The sequence below is a fragment of the Prinia subflava genome, chromosome 14 (assembly GCF_021018805.1).
Source record: "Prinia subflava isolate CZ2003 ecotype Zambia chromosome 14, Cam_Psub_1.2, whole genome shotgun sequence".
NCBI classification, from domain to species: Eukaryota; Metazoa; Chordata; class Aves; order Passeriformes; family Cisticolidae; genus Prinia; species Prinia subflava.
Genome location: NC_086260.1, coordinates 9263855 through 9279280, shown reverse-complemented (window position 1 = coordinate 9279280; position 15426 = coordinate 9263855). Strand labels below are relative to the sequence as shown.

Below are 15426 nucleotides of genomic sequence, written 5' to 3'. Positions count from 1 at the left end.
CAGATTAGAAGAATGCAGAGTGGCCCCAGATTGTTTGGGGTGGAAAGTATTGCCAAGCTGCAGGAGAAGTACTGGTGTTCCATTACTGACACTCTTTTTTGCCTTTTTCCTCAGTTTGAAGAACCATGTCTTGTTAACTCTTCCTACCTGATCCTTTGCAAAACTCCAGCCATTAACCTGCTGTTGAGGAGTGCCCGTATCAAACTGGAATTTATTCTGGATAATCTGAGCTTTGATTTCAACTCACTGCATCCCATGCCTTTCTCTTATGAAGTCAACCCTATCCTAAAACCATTGAATGCTGAGGACCCTGCCAAACCATATCGTCACAAGCCAGGAAGTGTCATCTCTGTGGAGGTAAGACAAAAACCAGCTGGAATTAATATTCCTTGTATGAAGTTTTAAGTTGGTGTCATGCAACAGCAAGGTTTTTAAAACATTTGACAGGTTACAACCTGCCACAGCACATCTGTCTTGGCCTGTGAGAAACAGTACCTAAGAGGAGGGAAAAGAGTGCATCAAAAAAGCCTCTTGAATCCATAAATCATTGTTAGGGACTTCATAGGGCTTGTGGAAACTTCTGTGGTTTGTTTTTGGGGGGGTTTGTATTCCTAATAAACTGTTTGAATATGAGATATTAGTACTGCATTATCCCAACATCCTGTTCTCAGCTGTTGACTCTCTCATAACTACTTCAGTTTCCTCTAGATGTAACTTAGGAGTAAAAGAATCTGCCAGTGGGGAAGACCTGTTACTAAGTGAAGGCAGGAAAATAACTCATTAAAGATGATACAGAAGAGCACAGTGACTGCTTTTATATGCAAGAAAAAAAATTCTGAGGTATTTCTTTTGTATGGACAAGTACTTTTCAGTCCAGTAGTCTTAAAGAAAGTAAAGGCTGCTGCTGTAGGTGCAAATTGTCCACAAGCTCTCTCTTTGCATAGGGGTAAAAACTGTGAGGATGTAAGAACCTAGAAATGTCTAGACCACTGCCATTGCAGTTGAATGCATCTTGGAGATGTAGGGCAGTTTGAGAAGACTGGAAGAGAACTTGAAAAGACAAGGAGGTTGCTCTGCCAGCCTGTCGGGATAACCTGACAGAGCTCTGAGCTTAGAAAGCATTAAAGCATAAAAATATAATTAACATCAGTCAGCATGGTTTTATTAAAAAAAGAAAAAGTCTTATTCCCCCAAAATTAAAGCAAATAAGAGAAATAGCACAGACATGTTACACCTTTGAAAGGCATTGATTGAAAGGCAATTGGTTGACTCAGCTGAGCATGCAGGTTAACTGAGACTGCCTTTTTAAATATACAGAGTGAAGAGCTGAGCTTAGCTGTGTTTTGGCTGAAGAGCCTTAAGAGGACAGGCTATTTATAACTGTACTTATGCAGTATGCTACAGGTCCCAAAGCTAAATCTAAATCATATGCAAATGAATTTTTTTGCTTACAAAGTTAACCCCTGCAGCCAATTCACATGTGAGCCTAAACAAAGAAGAAAAAAGGCTGCTTTCATCTTATGGTATTGATCTCTTCCATCTTCTCTGAAGCCATGGCAATCCATAGTTGTTTTTTCCCTGATCTCATGTACTGTCCAAATCTATTTCAGGGGGAAAATCTAGATCTGGCTATTTCCAAGGATGAAGTTATGGCTATGATTGGGGAAGGCATCTGTGTGGTGAAGACACTAACAAGGAATCACCTCTACTGCGAGCCCCCCGCGGAGCAGCCGGCTCCGCGGCACCGCACCAAGCGGGAGGGCACGGACCTGCTCCCAGAGTTCACGGTAGGGAAGCGGCAGCACTGCCTAAATCCTGTCATTTCCTGGAGCATGTGCAAGAAGTGGCTGTGGGATGGGAAGTTAGGAAAGGCAGACGCCCTGCTGAGGGATGGGGGAAGTAACAGAGGTGGCAGGGAACTGGCCTCATTCTCAAATTCTGCTCTTAACAGCTAAAGTTGCCTGAAAGTAAACAGTGTAGCTGGGTTCACTGTGCTGTGGGCAGCTGTGTGCTCCCTATGCTCGTTCTGGAGAAGCACTGTGGCTTTGTTTTTCATTCCTGCACAGAGGAATGGAATCATCTTGGTAAATGCCTTCTTCTCACAGGTTCAGATGGGAAACCTGAACTTCCTCCTGGGCCGAGTGCAGTATGACACGGAAAGCCAGCTCACCTTCCCGCTGGAGGCACAGATTGGTTTGGGTGTTGGTGCATCCTTTGTGGCACTGATTGTTCTGGTCATCGTCTTCATATACAGGTAAGAAGTTCTGGCATGTAGGAGGCCTTTAAGTTCCTCACAATGTTTTCAGTGGATGTGAAAAAGTGTGTACATCTTGGGCCTAAACAAAGTTACAGTTTTCTTTTTGTGCCGAATTGTGAGCCTGTGGTGGTGTTGGATGTGGGAGGGAGGCATGTTGCACTGCTAGTCACAGTCTGCGCTGTGGTTCATTCAGAATCTAATGAGTGCTTCAAGAGACACATCTAGTTTATGGAACACTGTGTGGTATCCTGCAAAGATGCTCTGTAGAAATCGCCTCAGCTCCAACTGCCCTGGAGTCTTTGGCAGCAACACAGCAGTTGGCAAGGACAGTCCCTGGGCTAGTGCCACCAGGAACAATTTTGCTTCTTATTGCAGGAGGAAGAGCAAACAGGCTCTGAGGGATTACAAGAAAGTTCAAATCCAGCTGGAAAATCTGGAAACAAGTGTTCGGGACAGATGCAAAAAGGAATTCACAGGTCAGTCACTGAGCTCCAGGGTTTTTGTAGCTTCAAGGAAACTTGGAGAACCACTCTCAACCCTACCTCTCTTCCCATTCCTGTGTACTTGTCTGCGTAGCTCAGAGCAGGAAATAATTTATCTTGTGCCAGAGCATGGAAACGTAGAGCCAAATTCTTCCTTTTTTTATTCTTTAATTAAGAGCACAATGATCCATACAAACCTCTCTTATTCTACACTTCATCCTCCAGACTCAGACGAAGAGCTAAAGTCAAGACAGCACACTTGGAGGGATCTTAAGGACAGCTACTAGCCCAGTCTTTGTGTAGGGCGAGTTGAATTGCCATGTTCTGAGCTTACAAACCTTGCACTTCAGCTCTTTACAACTATAGGAGACCTGGGGCTCTGAAACTCTGAAACTGTAGTCCCCAATTCATGTGTGAAGGAGTGAGGAGCAGGTCTCTAATACTCTGTCTTTGCTGTAGGTAATGCCTGTAACCACAGATGTGTGCTGAATAGTGGCTTCCTCTTTGGAAGGAAATTAAATAAAATTGGAAACCAGCTCCTGATTAGAACTTTGCTCATGCTATTTCTCCTGCTGCCTAGTCTAGTTTTAAATATTCTGGCAATGAGACCCCAACATGCCTTTTCCTGACAGGAAACATCCTTCCTCTTTCTCAGTCCTATGCTGCTGGCCCTGGTTCCTCCCCTTACCTCATGCTCTGCACCATCAGTTGAGATCATGTCAGTTGTGTCATCCTCATGGGCATTTTCCTTTCCCTCAGACCTGATGACTGAGATGATGGACCTCACAAGTGACCTTGTGGGCACAGGGATCCCCTTCCTGGACTACAAGTCCTATGCAGAACGCATTTTCTTTCCGGGCCACCGTGAGTCACCGCTGCAAAGGGACCTTGACATCCCTGAGTGCCGACGGCAAACAGTGGAGCAGGGCTTGGTCCAGCTCTCCAACCTCCTCAACAGCAAGCTCTTCCTCACCAAGGTAATGTCCCCCTCTCTGCTGGCAGCCTGCTGTGGGGCCAGAGCCTCCTGGCAGCAGGTGGGCAGTGTCTATTAAGGTTCATTCCTTAACAGCTCCTGCACCACTCCTTCCAAGAGCCAGCAGCTGTGACTGCTTTGCTTTCAGCAGATTCACACACTGGCTCATGTCTCTCCCCACCAGTTCATCCACACTCTGGAGATCCAGCGCACTTTCTCTCCGAGAGACCGGGCCTATGTGGCATCGCTGCTCACGGTGTCGCTGCATGGGAAGCTGGAGTACTTCACTGACATACTCAAAACACTCTTGAATGATCTTGTGGAGCAGTATGTGGCCAAGAACCCCAAGCTGATGCTGCGAAGGTGAGTGAGCCAGCCTGGTCCCACTGGCAGTTAGAAACAGAGCCTTTCTGCCTGGCTGGCAAGCTCTGAAAGGCTCTGTCAGGTCTTCTAATCCCACTTCGCTATTTAGAGGTCCCTGGGTTCTCAGTCAAGCCATGTTTGGAAGCTAAACTGAGATATCTCCCATGTTAGAACCCCAGTAGCCTCCTATCTGGTCCATCCTTCTGATCTGAACACATTTCTCTTGTTTGAGACCTACCAGAGGCTTTCCACTGTTCCCTGCTTCTTGTCTCTCCAATTCTGTAATTTGGTGCCTCCTTCAGGCTGACAAGTGCTTCCAATAAGTAGTGTGCAAAGCATTAACTGTGCTGGTATCAAAAGGCTTTTATTTTCTCTCCATTCTCTATCATGACTTAGTGTGCCCTTCTTCCAAAGGGAGTGATCTTTGCCTCCAAATCTCCCCTGGTTCTGCACCACATTCTTGTGACCAACCTGATGCTCTCTTTCAGGACAGAAACAGTGGTAGAGAAGCTGTTAACCAACTGGATGTCCATCTGCCTGTATGCATTTGTGAGGGTGAGCTCTTTGTCCTGTTGTGATGTAGAGGGGCCAAAAGAGGGGAGACAGGCACAGCTTTGCTTTGTGCCTCACTCATAGCTGAGATAGTGCCAGGGTCACCATGTATTTCAGGGTGAGGAATAAGAGCTGGGCTGCTCACTGGGAGCAGGGATTCTTAAATCAACATCAATACCAATTGTTTCCAGGGTGTGTCACCAGGTCACAGAGGCCTCAATGTAGCTCCTTTATCTTGAAATGCACAGGCCACAGGCTGGTCTGTGCATGGGAGGACAGATGCTGGTCTGATTCCTTTTCTGGAGAGCTGGGGAAGGTGGCAAGATTAGTGGCACAGAGGCAGAGCAGTGCCTTGGTCATGTGCATCTCTGGTAGCTGGATGGTGCACTTTTCTTGTGCATGGAGCAGGAGCTCTTGGCACAGGCTCTGTCTTTGCCTACTGTGGCTCAGCTGCTGTATCCTCAGTCCTGCTTGATATCCATGTTTCCAGGTCTGGGGCTCTGCTGGGAGGAGCAAGCTGAATTTCTCTCCTTCCTTTCCATGCCAGGATTCTGTCGGGGAGCCCCTTTACATGCTGTTTCGAGGAATCAAACACCAGGTGGACAAAGGGCCCGTTGACTGGGTGACAGGGAAAGCCAAATACACCCTGAACGACAACCGTCTTCTGAGAGAGGACCTGGAGTACCGCACTCTGGTAAGTGCCAAGCCTCTGTCCTCTCTCAGACAGCGCTGAATGTCTCTGCTCCCATAACCGAGGCACAGCTGCAGCATCCTGCCACTGTCTCCTGGGAGCCAGGTTTGTTCCAGCAGATGTAGATGATGAAGAGCTCTGCTAAATCGGGCTCTTTTGCCCCAGGCTGATAGGAGCCTTCACCACAGTCATCTGGTGTACGTGCTGTGCTGTGTCTAGAAATAAGGGGATGACGTTGCTGATTGCACATCGGAGCTCCACCCTAGTGCTCTTGAATTGGCTTCCAGCTCTTGACACAAGGCTAAGAACACAAGACTGAGGTGTTTAACATCGTCGATGTTTTCTTTTCTGAATCTCTCAATGAAAGGATTGGCTGCTAACTTGCCTGAATGCTAACCATCAAAGGTGTAAATGTGTCAGATGTAATCTTATCAGCTGAGTAGCTGTGACCTTTTCTTCCCCAGACCTTAAATGCTTTGACACAAGCAGGAGTTGGTGCAGGAGGGGCAGAAGAGTCTCAAGGGATTTCTGCGAAAGTGCTGGACTGTGACACCATAACGCAGGTGAAGGAGAAAATCCTAGATCAGATCTATAAAGGGACGCCATACTGTCACCGGCCAGACCCAGACACGCTGGACCTCGGTGAGCAGAGCTCTTTGGTGACAAAACTCAGTGAGGAAGTGAAGGATGGTGGTTTGCTGTCTGTGCACAGACCTTGGCATGTGTGACATTGTCAGTCTCTGCTGAGTGTGCAGAATCACTGACCACTCTGGCTGGACACAGCAGGGAAGAGACTGTAACAGAAAGGGGCAGGGGTGGAAAAGAAGCAGTCAGGTTCAGCCTCTTTCACTTCATGGCGTTCTTTGCCAGATTCAGACCACAGCAATGCCTTGGGCAAAGGTGTATGGAAAAAAGGGATAGAAAATGTGTAGGAGGGAAGGGGGATTTGAATGCAGTGCAGAGATGCTGTGGGCATAGACTGACACTTCCTGAAGTCAATGGCAGCCTCTTAATAATATATGTCAGGGAGCATTTTGCCCGTGGTAGTTAATGAATGGTAGAACTGACACTGGAAGAGAAAACACTCAGTTTTCCATCTTCTTAGTTCTGTTGATGAATAATGGTGACATTTAAGGATGAGAAGGTACTGAGGAAATAGTAGCTGATAAGAACTATGGGTGCATATTTGTGGTTTGAACCATCTGCTTGAAGAGTCCCAATCTGACAGAACTTGTAGGAGCATGACAGGTAGAACCTGGGAGGCCATGAGGCCACCTGTCCCTGTGCTCAGAGGGGTCTGTCCTGTGACTGCAGGACTCAGATGCATTACAGGCACTTGCTCAGGTTATGTTGTCTGTGAAACAGCACAGGTAAGAGTTGACAAGGACCAGAGGCCGTTTAATGAGGTCAGCCAGGATGATGCAGATGATGCCTCGAATTAGCAGTTAATCCTTTCATCTTCTGTGTTCCACTGACTGTAGAGTGGAGATCGGGGCTGGCAGGTCACCTGATACTGTCTGATGAGGATGTGACATCTGTTGTTCAAGGAACTTGGAAACGTCTGAACACTCTGCAGCATTACAAGGTCAGAACTCAATCTGCCATTGCCTTATCTCTTCTCTCATCCTTCTGCACACTGTCATGATCTGTTTATGGCTCTGGCTCCTGGTGACCACTGTCAAAAGGTTGGACCTTTCTTACAGAGCATATTCAAATTAAGTCAGTGCTGTGGCTGCAGCCTGACATCAGCAAACACAACCCTGTCCTTATCCCATACCTGAGATGTGGACATGTGTAGGGCTTGGAAGGACAGGCATAAGTTCATACTGCAGTGAAGTGATGTGCTGGATCTGTTCCTGTTCCAGGCCAGATCAGTTAGGAGGTGATGACGCACTGAACTTCCAGGTACCTTCTGACAATGGAAAGAGGGATTTTTTAATTACCTTGCACCAGTATGTTGTATCTTGCACCAATGTGTCAGCACTTTGCTGCAACATGTTCTAGATGTGAATGACCTCAGTCCCTGAGTATTATCTTTATTGTACTTTGAACATTTGTTTCTTAATTTGTACAGACAAGATTTTCTCGCCCTCAGGAAAGACAGTGATGGTGCCTCAAAATCCCTGTTTCTGTCCCTGTTTCTAGTGATGGTACAGCCTGTTTTGCTTTACAAGCGCTTGCCTATTGTGCTGATGAGAAACATGCCATTTGCTTTGAATGTTCTTCTTTGCTTGTGTGCAGGTGCCTGATGGAGCAACAGTAGCACTCGTCCCACGCCTGACCAAGCACATCCACAGGGAAAATCAGGATTACATCCCAGGAGAAAGTGAGTTTCGTGTCTTGTTCTCATAAAAATACTTTAGAGCACTTGCCAATTAGTGGGACAAGTTTCTTGCTGTAGCCCCAGCTTTATGCTGATACAGAAGGCTGACACATGCCTTGGACCCCCATAGGACTCTCAGGAAGTGTGAAAGCTTGGTCAAGTGAGGTCAGAGAAAAGCAAAAGTGTGAGAGCAAAGGAAGGCTGGGCTGGGTGTGAAAATGCAGAACAAGCACAGTTGCCTGACTCTCTAGGGCTGACTGCAGTCTGCAGCTTGCACAAATCTTAACATGTTCAGGTGCTGAGCATAGCCAGAGTGGGATGATGGCAGTTTCCTTACTGCCTGGCAGAGTGAACAACACCATGAATACTCCTGTGGCATGAGGGATAATAGCCACAGGCTGCAGCTTAAGAGATTCAAATTGGATATGGAACAAAACTTCTTCAGCAAAAGGGTGGTTCAACCCTGAAACAGACCACTGGGGTGGTGGGGGATCTCTGTTCTGGGGAAGCTTCCAAGATCTTGAAGGTCTTGGATGAACAAAGGCAACCTGCTGTGCTGTTGGCAGTGGTTGTACTCTGCAGGAAGTTGGATAGAGGCCTGCAGAGATTCCTTCCCATTTGTGTTTCTGTTATACTGGGAAATCTTGCTTTCTTGGGGCTCACCTGACCAAGGTCTGCTGTGAGACAGCCAACACTCATCTGTAAACAACTGCTTGGTTTAGAAACACCGATGCTGGAGGATGCAGATGAAGGTGGGATCAAACTTTGGCACCTGGTAAAACCAACAGAAGAGCCAGAACTTCCCAAGCATCGGCGTGGGAGCTTAAGAGATCGGGAGCGGGCCAAGGCAATCCCAGAGATCTACCTGACACGTCTGCTCTCAATGAAGGTGAGAAGAAGCACAGATTGTGTTGTGCTTGGGGTCTTGCCTTCCTTCATATCCCCCAGCAGATTGCAGGGGTGTTGTGAAGACGAAGCAATACCCTTTACCTGCAGTGGCTTTGAGTATATTTGAGTCTCCTCTACATTTTGCTTTGAGGTTCTCCCTGGCCTCTGTTCCACAAACCACAGGGGCATCCATTCTCCTTTGTTGCTGCTCCCTTCAGGGAGGGTGGAGTACCCTGGGATGGGTGAAGGGCAGTCACTGAGAAGAAGAGGATGGCTTCTCATATGTAAGGCCTAGGCTCTCTACTCTCCTCTGCCTGTGCTGACCCTGTCCTACATGATTTTCCACAGGGTACTCTGCAGAAGTTTGTGGACGACTTGTTCCAGGTGATCCTCAGTACCAACCGCCCTGTTCCTCTGGCAGTCAAATATTTCTTTGACCTGTTAGATGAGCAGGCCATACACTACGGGATCGCAGACCCTGAGACCATCCATATCTGGAAGACAAACAGGTAGGGTGTTCTGAGGGCCCTGGAGGAGGCACTGCTGGCTTGCTTAGAGCTTGCAAAGTGACAGCAATCTTCCTACTGAGGAGAACAAAATGCAAGTGCAAAGCAGCAGACCATAGGGTGAAGAGCTGCTTTTGCTGGGAGGGCAAAGCATGTAGATTATCTTTCAGCAATGTAGCTGCTACCTTTGCTGATGTCCTTTGGCACTTCTGACCTCTCTACAGCCTTCCCCTGCGGTTCTGGATCAACATCATCAAGAACCCCCAGTTTGTTTTTGATGTGCAGACGTCAGACAACGTGGACGCTGTGCTGCTGGTCATTGCACAGACCTTCATGGACTCCTGTACAATAGCTGACCATAAGTTAGGGCGGGTGAGTACAGAGGAGAAGGGAGCATGGTTGGCACAGAGAGCTTAGCAGTGCGGCCTTATGAAGGCAATGATAGCACCATGGGACGGCAGGCCAGGCTCCCTCTGGCTTCCATGTGCAGCTGGAGAGTAAGGGGAGCTCCTGGGAAGAGAGGAGGGAGGATCAGATTTTGCATAGCAACAAGAAATTTTTGAGGCGTGCTCTTCATTTACAGCTTGCAGCTACTTGGGGAACAGAGGTAAACTCCAATTGGCTGTGGCAGACAGTGGGAGTCACAGGATACAACTTGGGACATTCAGGTTGGCCATTGGAAAGACTTTGCACCATCACTGCTCACCCTGTGGTGAGGATGGAACAGTCCTGCACAGGTCACCAGAGATGGGATGGGTGGATCTCTGGAGCACATCAGGCATCAGCTGTTCAAAGCCATTGCCAGTGTGATCTCATACTGGTGATCACCCAGCTCCAAGGGGAAGGCTGGACTAGGGATCCCAGGGGTCCCTTCATCAACACATCTCAGGGTATCTCAGACTGCATTACTAGAAGAGAGCCTATTTGAAGTGCCTCTCCATGCAAAGGACAAAAAATTCCTGATCCCAAACAAATGGCAGAAAACAGAAGTGATGTTGTTACTTGCTGAGGTTAGTCCATAGCACAATACAGGAGATTTTCATAACCAATTCTGGTTTTGGATGTTCAAGGACTCTCCAATCAATAAGCTGCTCTATGCCCGGGACATTCCTCGCTACAAGCAGATGGTGGAAAGGTAAGTGGTGGATGTGAGGAGTTGTCGTTTCAGCAGTGAGGAGGAGGGACCATGCTCTAAATTGCCTGTGTGCCCCTGTCTAGGTACTACGCAGACATTCGTCAGACCATCTCTGCCAGTGACCAGGAGATGAACTCTGCCCTGGCTGAGCTGTCACGGGTAAATCAAAGCATTTCAGAAGTCACCTGGCCCCTCACCTGTGTGTCCAGAGGAGAGTTACTAATGCAAAGATGAGACATTCCAGCTGAGTGTGCAGTTGTGCTCAGACACACTGACTGTGCCTGGTGGCTGCCCTGCACCACAGGGAGGGTGAGGATCTGCCCAGGTAGTGCTGGAGAGGAGAGGGGTAGTCAAGGATTCAGGTCAAGAAATATATGTGATTTTTCCTTTGCTAGGAACTGTTGGTGAATTCCCTTTCCTTTTGCTTTCTTAATGAGATGTGAGGACAGAATTTGACAGGACAATTGTTAGGTGTCTCATGGTTTTGTCTGATTTCTTCTCTTATAAGCAGAATTACTCAGGTGACCTCAATTCCCTGGTGGCTCTACATGAATTGTACAAATACATCAATAAGTACTATGACCAGGTGAGTGTGTGTTTCCAGCAGGTATGAATATGCCTTTCTTCTTCTACCACCCAAACAAAAAACCTACAAAAATTAATAATTAAGAGCAGCCAGACTATTCCAAAACTGTGTATTATTTCATTGGCATGCATAACTCGTGTCATAAGTTTGCTTTATTCTTATCAAAGAGCAAGGGAAATTGCAAAAAGAACTTATTTCTAATTTGGAGGCTTTTGGGATTTCATGTGTACTTCTTCATTTTTATTACCAATATCCAAATACTCTACTTAAGAAAGAAATAAAGTTTATTCAGATTAATTTACTAAAGACTTAATTTTCAGGTGAGAAGTTTAGCATTCTTTTTGCCCTGTAAAGTCTGTAAGTTTCTACAATGAATCTAGAATACCTTTGTGGTTAATTTGAGATGAATTACTACATACCCACTCTAGACTAGAGCATGCTGAATTCCAGCTTGAAGTTGTCCATAATGCTTGGAGTTCAGCTGGTTGAGTGTTGTGTGCTGGAGAAGAGCTGCCAGTGAGCTCTATCTTGTTGCAGATCATTACTGCCTTGGAAGAAGACCCAACGGCACAGAAGATGCAGCTTGGATATAGACTGCAACAGATTGCAGCAGCTGTGGAGAATAAAGTCACAGATTTGTGACAGGCACAGACAGACTGCTCTCCCCTGGCTGAATGGGGACAGTGCTCATCCTAGCTGATAAACAGGGTGTCCTGCTGCCATTGGAACCAGACTCTCCAAGGAACCTGCGGGTGACATGAGCAAGGGGATGGCCAAGGCAGTACAAAGTACAAGCGTCCTCGCATCTCAGAGAATATTTTTTTACAGGTTTTTTTTTTCTTTTTAAAAGCAAAATGAAACAAACAACAAAAAAGGACAAACTTTGGTTTTTCCCTGGCAGACTGCTGAGGGGCCACATAGGTCCTTCCTACAGATGTTATGTGAATGTGCCAAGTTTCCAAACCATGTTATTGAAGACCCAGGTGACAACACTGAGCACTGTGTCTGTGGAGTCCTCAGCCTTGCACAGATGCCCTTTCCAGTGCTGGAACACTCCCTGCTGCAACCACTCATGTCCTTGAGGATCGGAAGCTTTGCCTGGGTTGACTGCTGTGCTAACCTCTGTCCCCAGCTAGCAAGCACTCCTGAGAAACTCCTGGCAGCAATGTCCCTGCTGGTCCCACATGTTGGATGTAGAAAGGAGAGTGTCCAGTCATGAAGGTCTCTTGCTCCCAAGTGCTCTGGTCTCTGACAGCTTGTGTGTGGCACCTGCTTGGCTGGAATGTGCTCACCAGCATGGGTGCTTGCCATAGGGCCCACTGTGGACAGCACCCCCTCACCCTTTGCCTCAGGACAAACTCAGTGTGCGAGAGTCACTACCTGGCTCACTTTGGTCTCCACTGGCTCAGCTTGAATCTGTCTTCCTGGTTCCTTGTGGTCAGAGGTTGCCCTGCTCTTTGGAAAAGCACAACAAATGCCTTGTGCCACTCCCCCTTCCTCCAATGTCCAGCTGTTCTGCTGCTCTGAACTGACTTGTAAATACCCTCAGAAAGTTAATGTATTTAAATGCTAAAGGAGAATGTTTAACTTCGTGGCTTTGAGACAAAGCTTTTCTTGGAGAAGTATCTCTGTGCACTTCTACTGACAAATGTCTGTCAGCACTGGAGCAGTTTTCTCCACTGCTTTGTCTGCAGGGATGACTTGTAGGTGTCTCCATTGTCGTACCAGCAGCTCACCTTTCCCTGGAGCTCAGTCCCAGGCTCTCTTTGTGCTCTTCCCTTAGGCTTGCCTTACACATAACTCAGCTCCACTGCTCAGACTCTCCCGTGTGGCACATAGAAGGGTTATTTGGTGAGCTGTGAACTCAAAGGAGCTGTCAAGCACAACCATCATGTTCCCAAGGGGGTCGGGCATCCTGCAAAAAGGAATGAATTGTGTATGGAGGAGAGGCCTGGAGCAGGCACAAGCACAGTTACCTGGCAGCTGTCACTGGGCAGCTCCTCACTGCTCCCTGCTTAGTTCCTCCATGTTGTGACCAGTTCTCTGCCTTTCTAGGAGCTAATTTATAAGGGTGCTTTACTTGTTCTCTTTCCCCGCCCCAAATCCATATCTTGTGTGCCTGGGACAGGCAGGCAGGTGTGACTCCTCTATCACTACTCTGAGTTGGTGATCGTGTGGGCCAGGACACAATCTGGCAGAGCTAGAACAGAGCAGGATCACATCCCTACCTCTCTTTACATTGCACGTAGCAGTAATTCCAGGCCTGCTCCATCAGCCCTCTGGCTTTGTGTGAGTGCTGTGCAGTTGCAAAATTGTTCTAGGAGCAGGCTAATGCTGGGCTCTCCTCCTGCAAAGCCGGCTCTTCTGTGACCCTCTCTCAGCAGTATAGCAGTATTCCCAGGTACATAGTGTGCCCAGAGCATGAGCTTCCCTGTGCAACCTTCTGCTCCTGTCCTGCTGTACAGAGCAGCAGGGTGGCTGGCTGGCTGCTGCCAGGCAAAAATGGGGCTGCAGAGTTTGTCTCTTTCCCCAGGTGAAGACCAGTTAGGGACTCACTCCTGCCTGATCACTCATTTTCACAAAAGCATCTTGGAAACCTTTGTCTTGACTAAATCTGATTAAATTGCCCCCCCAAAAAAGCTGAGTGGAGGAAAGGACTGCTGGAGGGGAAATAGCCAATACAATGCATGTTAGTAAAGCCCATTCCTTAAGGGACTGCAGGAGGAGATTCCTTGGTTTGAGGCAAGTGCAGGTATAGTGGTGGAGTAGCAGTGTCCCCTTGTGTGTTGGTGGATGGACTTTCTGCCCTAGGAAATAAACCCTGATTTGTGGCCTCTCCAATTTGCTGAGTGTCTGTCAGAAGCCACAGAATCTCTGCTGGATTTCTGGCTCTGCAGGCTGTCAGTGTCTGCCCCTATTTTTGCAGAATTATCTCTGCACTTTCCCAGAACAGTGTGACTTGAGGCTTAATTCTCATTCCACCTCCCACTAGTATCCACATTCTCCCTGCTTCTCAGTAGTGTTCCTGGATGTTGGAAATCATCTGCTTGCTCTGAGTGGATCTGTGGAGGTCTGCTTTTATTAGAGCAATAATCAAGACCTAAAAATAGAGCTAAACATAGGTGATTGACTTATTTAACATCTTCAGCTTGTCCTTGCATGGCTGGACAGGACACACTGCCCAGTGCAGGTGCAGTGGAGGTGGAAAGCTGGTAGTTCCCATCTCCTCCCATCCATCTGTCCTTAGTGTTCTAGATACCAGCATCCTCCTCCCTGTGGACATGCACTGAAGGGCCTCACTGGGATCAGCTTGGCTGTTTAGGCAGGGCCCCTCCTATCTCCGTCCGTGCCCCTCTCCTGTGGCAAAATCTGTTTCTGTGACAGGGTTCTGTTGCATTTAATTTTGCACAAAACATGTTTTATTATGAAATTCCCTATTGCAGGGAAAACTTATTTATTTATTCCTCATGATCCTTCCAAGTTTTTTCCAGTCTCTGCCTGATTCTACAACCAACTGGACATTTCTTGACAAGAACAGAGAATCCTGTCTGGATGTTCCTGTTTGTTCACAGGTAGCAAGTTCTGTGGGCACCAGCAGAGAGAGCCCTGCCGCCGCGGCCGGTGCCCTGCTGTGGGACACAGGGATGTCACTGCTGCAGTGCCCTCCCAGGATGGTGATGTTCCCCAGTGGCAGGCACCCGGCTTTATTTAGAGCTGCGGGCAGAGGGAGGGACTTGTTTCTGCCGTGGTCTGGGTGACAGGCTGAGAACTGATCAGTATTAAGATGAATCTCCCTTAGTGTATTTGAATGTCTCTCCCTTTGGCATGATGAAGCACAGCTGGCGCCATGTGACGTAGATGTGAGAGCTCTTGCTGTCATCTCTGCGGTGGCAAATTTAGACTGTACCTGAAAGCTTTTATTATTTTGGTAGAAATGATGGCTGATTTTAATAAAAATAGAGGTTCTTGGATGCTGCTGCCTTGGTGGAACGCCATCTCTTTTTCAGGGTGTGCCCTGGTTGCAGCAAGATGCTTTTTTTTTTAATCTTTTTTTTGTGTGCCTTTCTTGTGGGAATGATTATTTTGGTTTCCAGAACACCCAGGGCATTTGCTCTTGTAGTCTTTTTCCTGGTCCTCTGTCGTGGTGACTCTGTCCTCTCCCAGCCTTGTGACTTGGTGTCTGTCTGTTATGGTATGGCCTGACCTGCATTTATGCCCTGCCACACCTTAGGTTCTGCTCAGAGCACCCAAGGTACTGTCTTTCTAAATTTGAATTAATAATTAATATAAAAAGCTTGAAAAAAAAATCTGAATTTTGTTACATAGTGTAATAACTGTTTGTAGATACTGTTCTGAGATGTAGGAATCTATTGGTGATATAAGAGGTTTTGTCTGTAAATAATCAGTTTAGAGTCAAAATGATTTTAATAAAGAGAATTCTTACACAATAATTCAATAAATTTTAATATACAACTTCTGTGTCATGCTTGTATTGCATAATGATGCAGTTATGCAGAATGTATTTGCCTCTTTTTCTTCCTCAGTGGAAACTCTTAAGCACCGGGACCTGGAAGCTGTGCGAGGAGCGAGGTTTCTCCCTCCTCCCTTGGCTGTGTTTCTTAAGGATAACCCTGTGCCACCTTCCACCTGCATCTCTCTACAGTTTCCAG

At 47.2% G+C, this 15426-nt stretch overlaps 1 protein-coding gene across 4 annotated transcripts in view; it reads left to right on the top strand.

The window, feature by feature from the left end:
• The window catches only part of PLXNB1 (plexin B1), a 77613-nt gene extending 62406 nt beyond the window's left edge, over positions 1–15207 (top strand). For all 4 annotated transcript variants that reach the window (XM_063411718.1, XM_063411720.1, XM_063411717.1 and 1 more), the window contains exons 21-38: positions 115–357; positions 1611–1787; positions 2106–2254; positions 2633–2733; positions 3499–3716; positions 3897–4075; positions 4564–4630; positions 5175–5321; positions 5783–5960; positions 6800–6903; positions 7560–7644; positions 8364–8530; positions 8878–9038; positions 9260–9407; positions 10106–10170; positions 10254–10329; positions 10682–10756; positions 11294–15207. In XM_063411718.1, coding sequence (XP_063267788.1) covers positions 115–357; positions 1611–1787; positions 2106–2254; positions 2633–2733; positions 3499–3716; positions 3897–4075; positions 4564–4630; positions 5175–5321; positions 5783–5960; positions 6800–6903; positions 7560–7644; positions 8364–8530; positions 8878–9038; positions 9260–9407; positions 10106–10170; positions 10254–10329; positions 10682–10756; positions 11294–11398 — 2445 coding nt within the window. In that variant the 3' untranslated portion in view covers positions 11399–15207. The remainder of the gene's footprint in view (positions 1–114; positions 358–1610; positions 1788–2105; positions 2255–2632; positions 2734–3498; positions 3717–3896; positions 4076–4563; positions 4631–5174; positions 5322–5782; positions 5961–6799; positions 6904–7559; positions 7645–8363; positions 8531–8877; positions 9039–9259; positions 9408–10105; positions 10171–10253; positions 10330–10681; positions 10757–11293) is intronic.
• Positions 15208–15426: the final 219 nt, after the last annotated feature.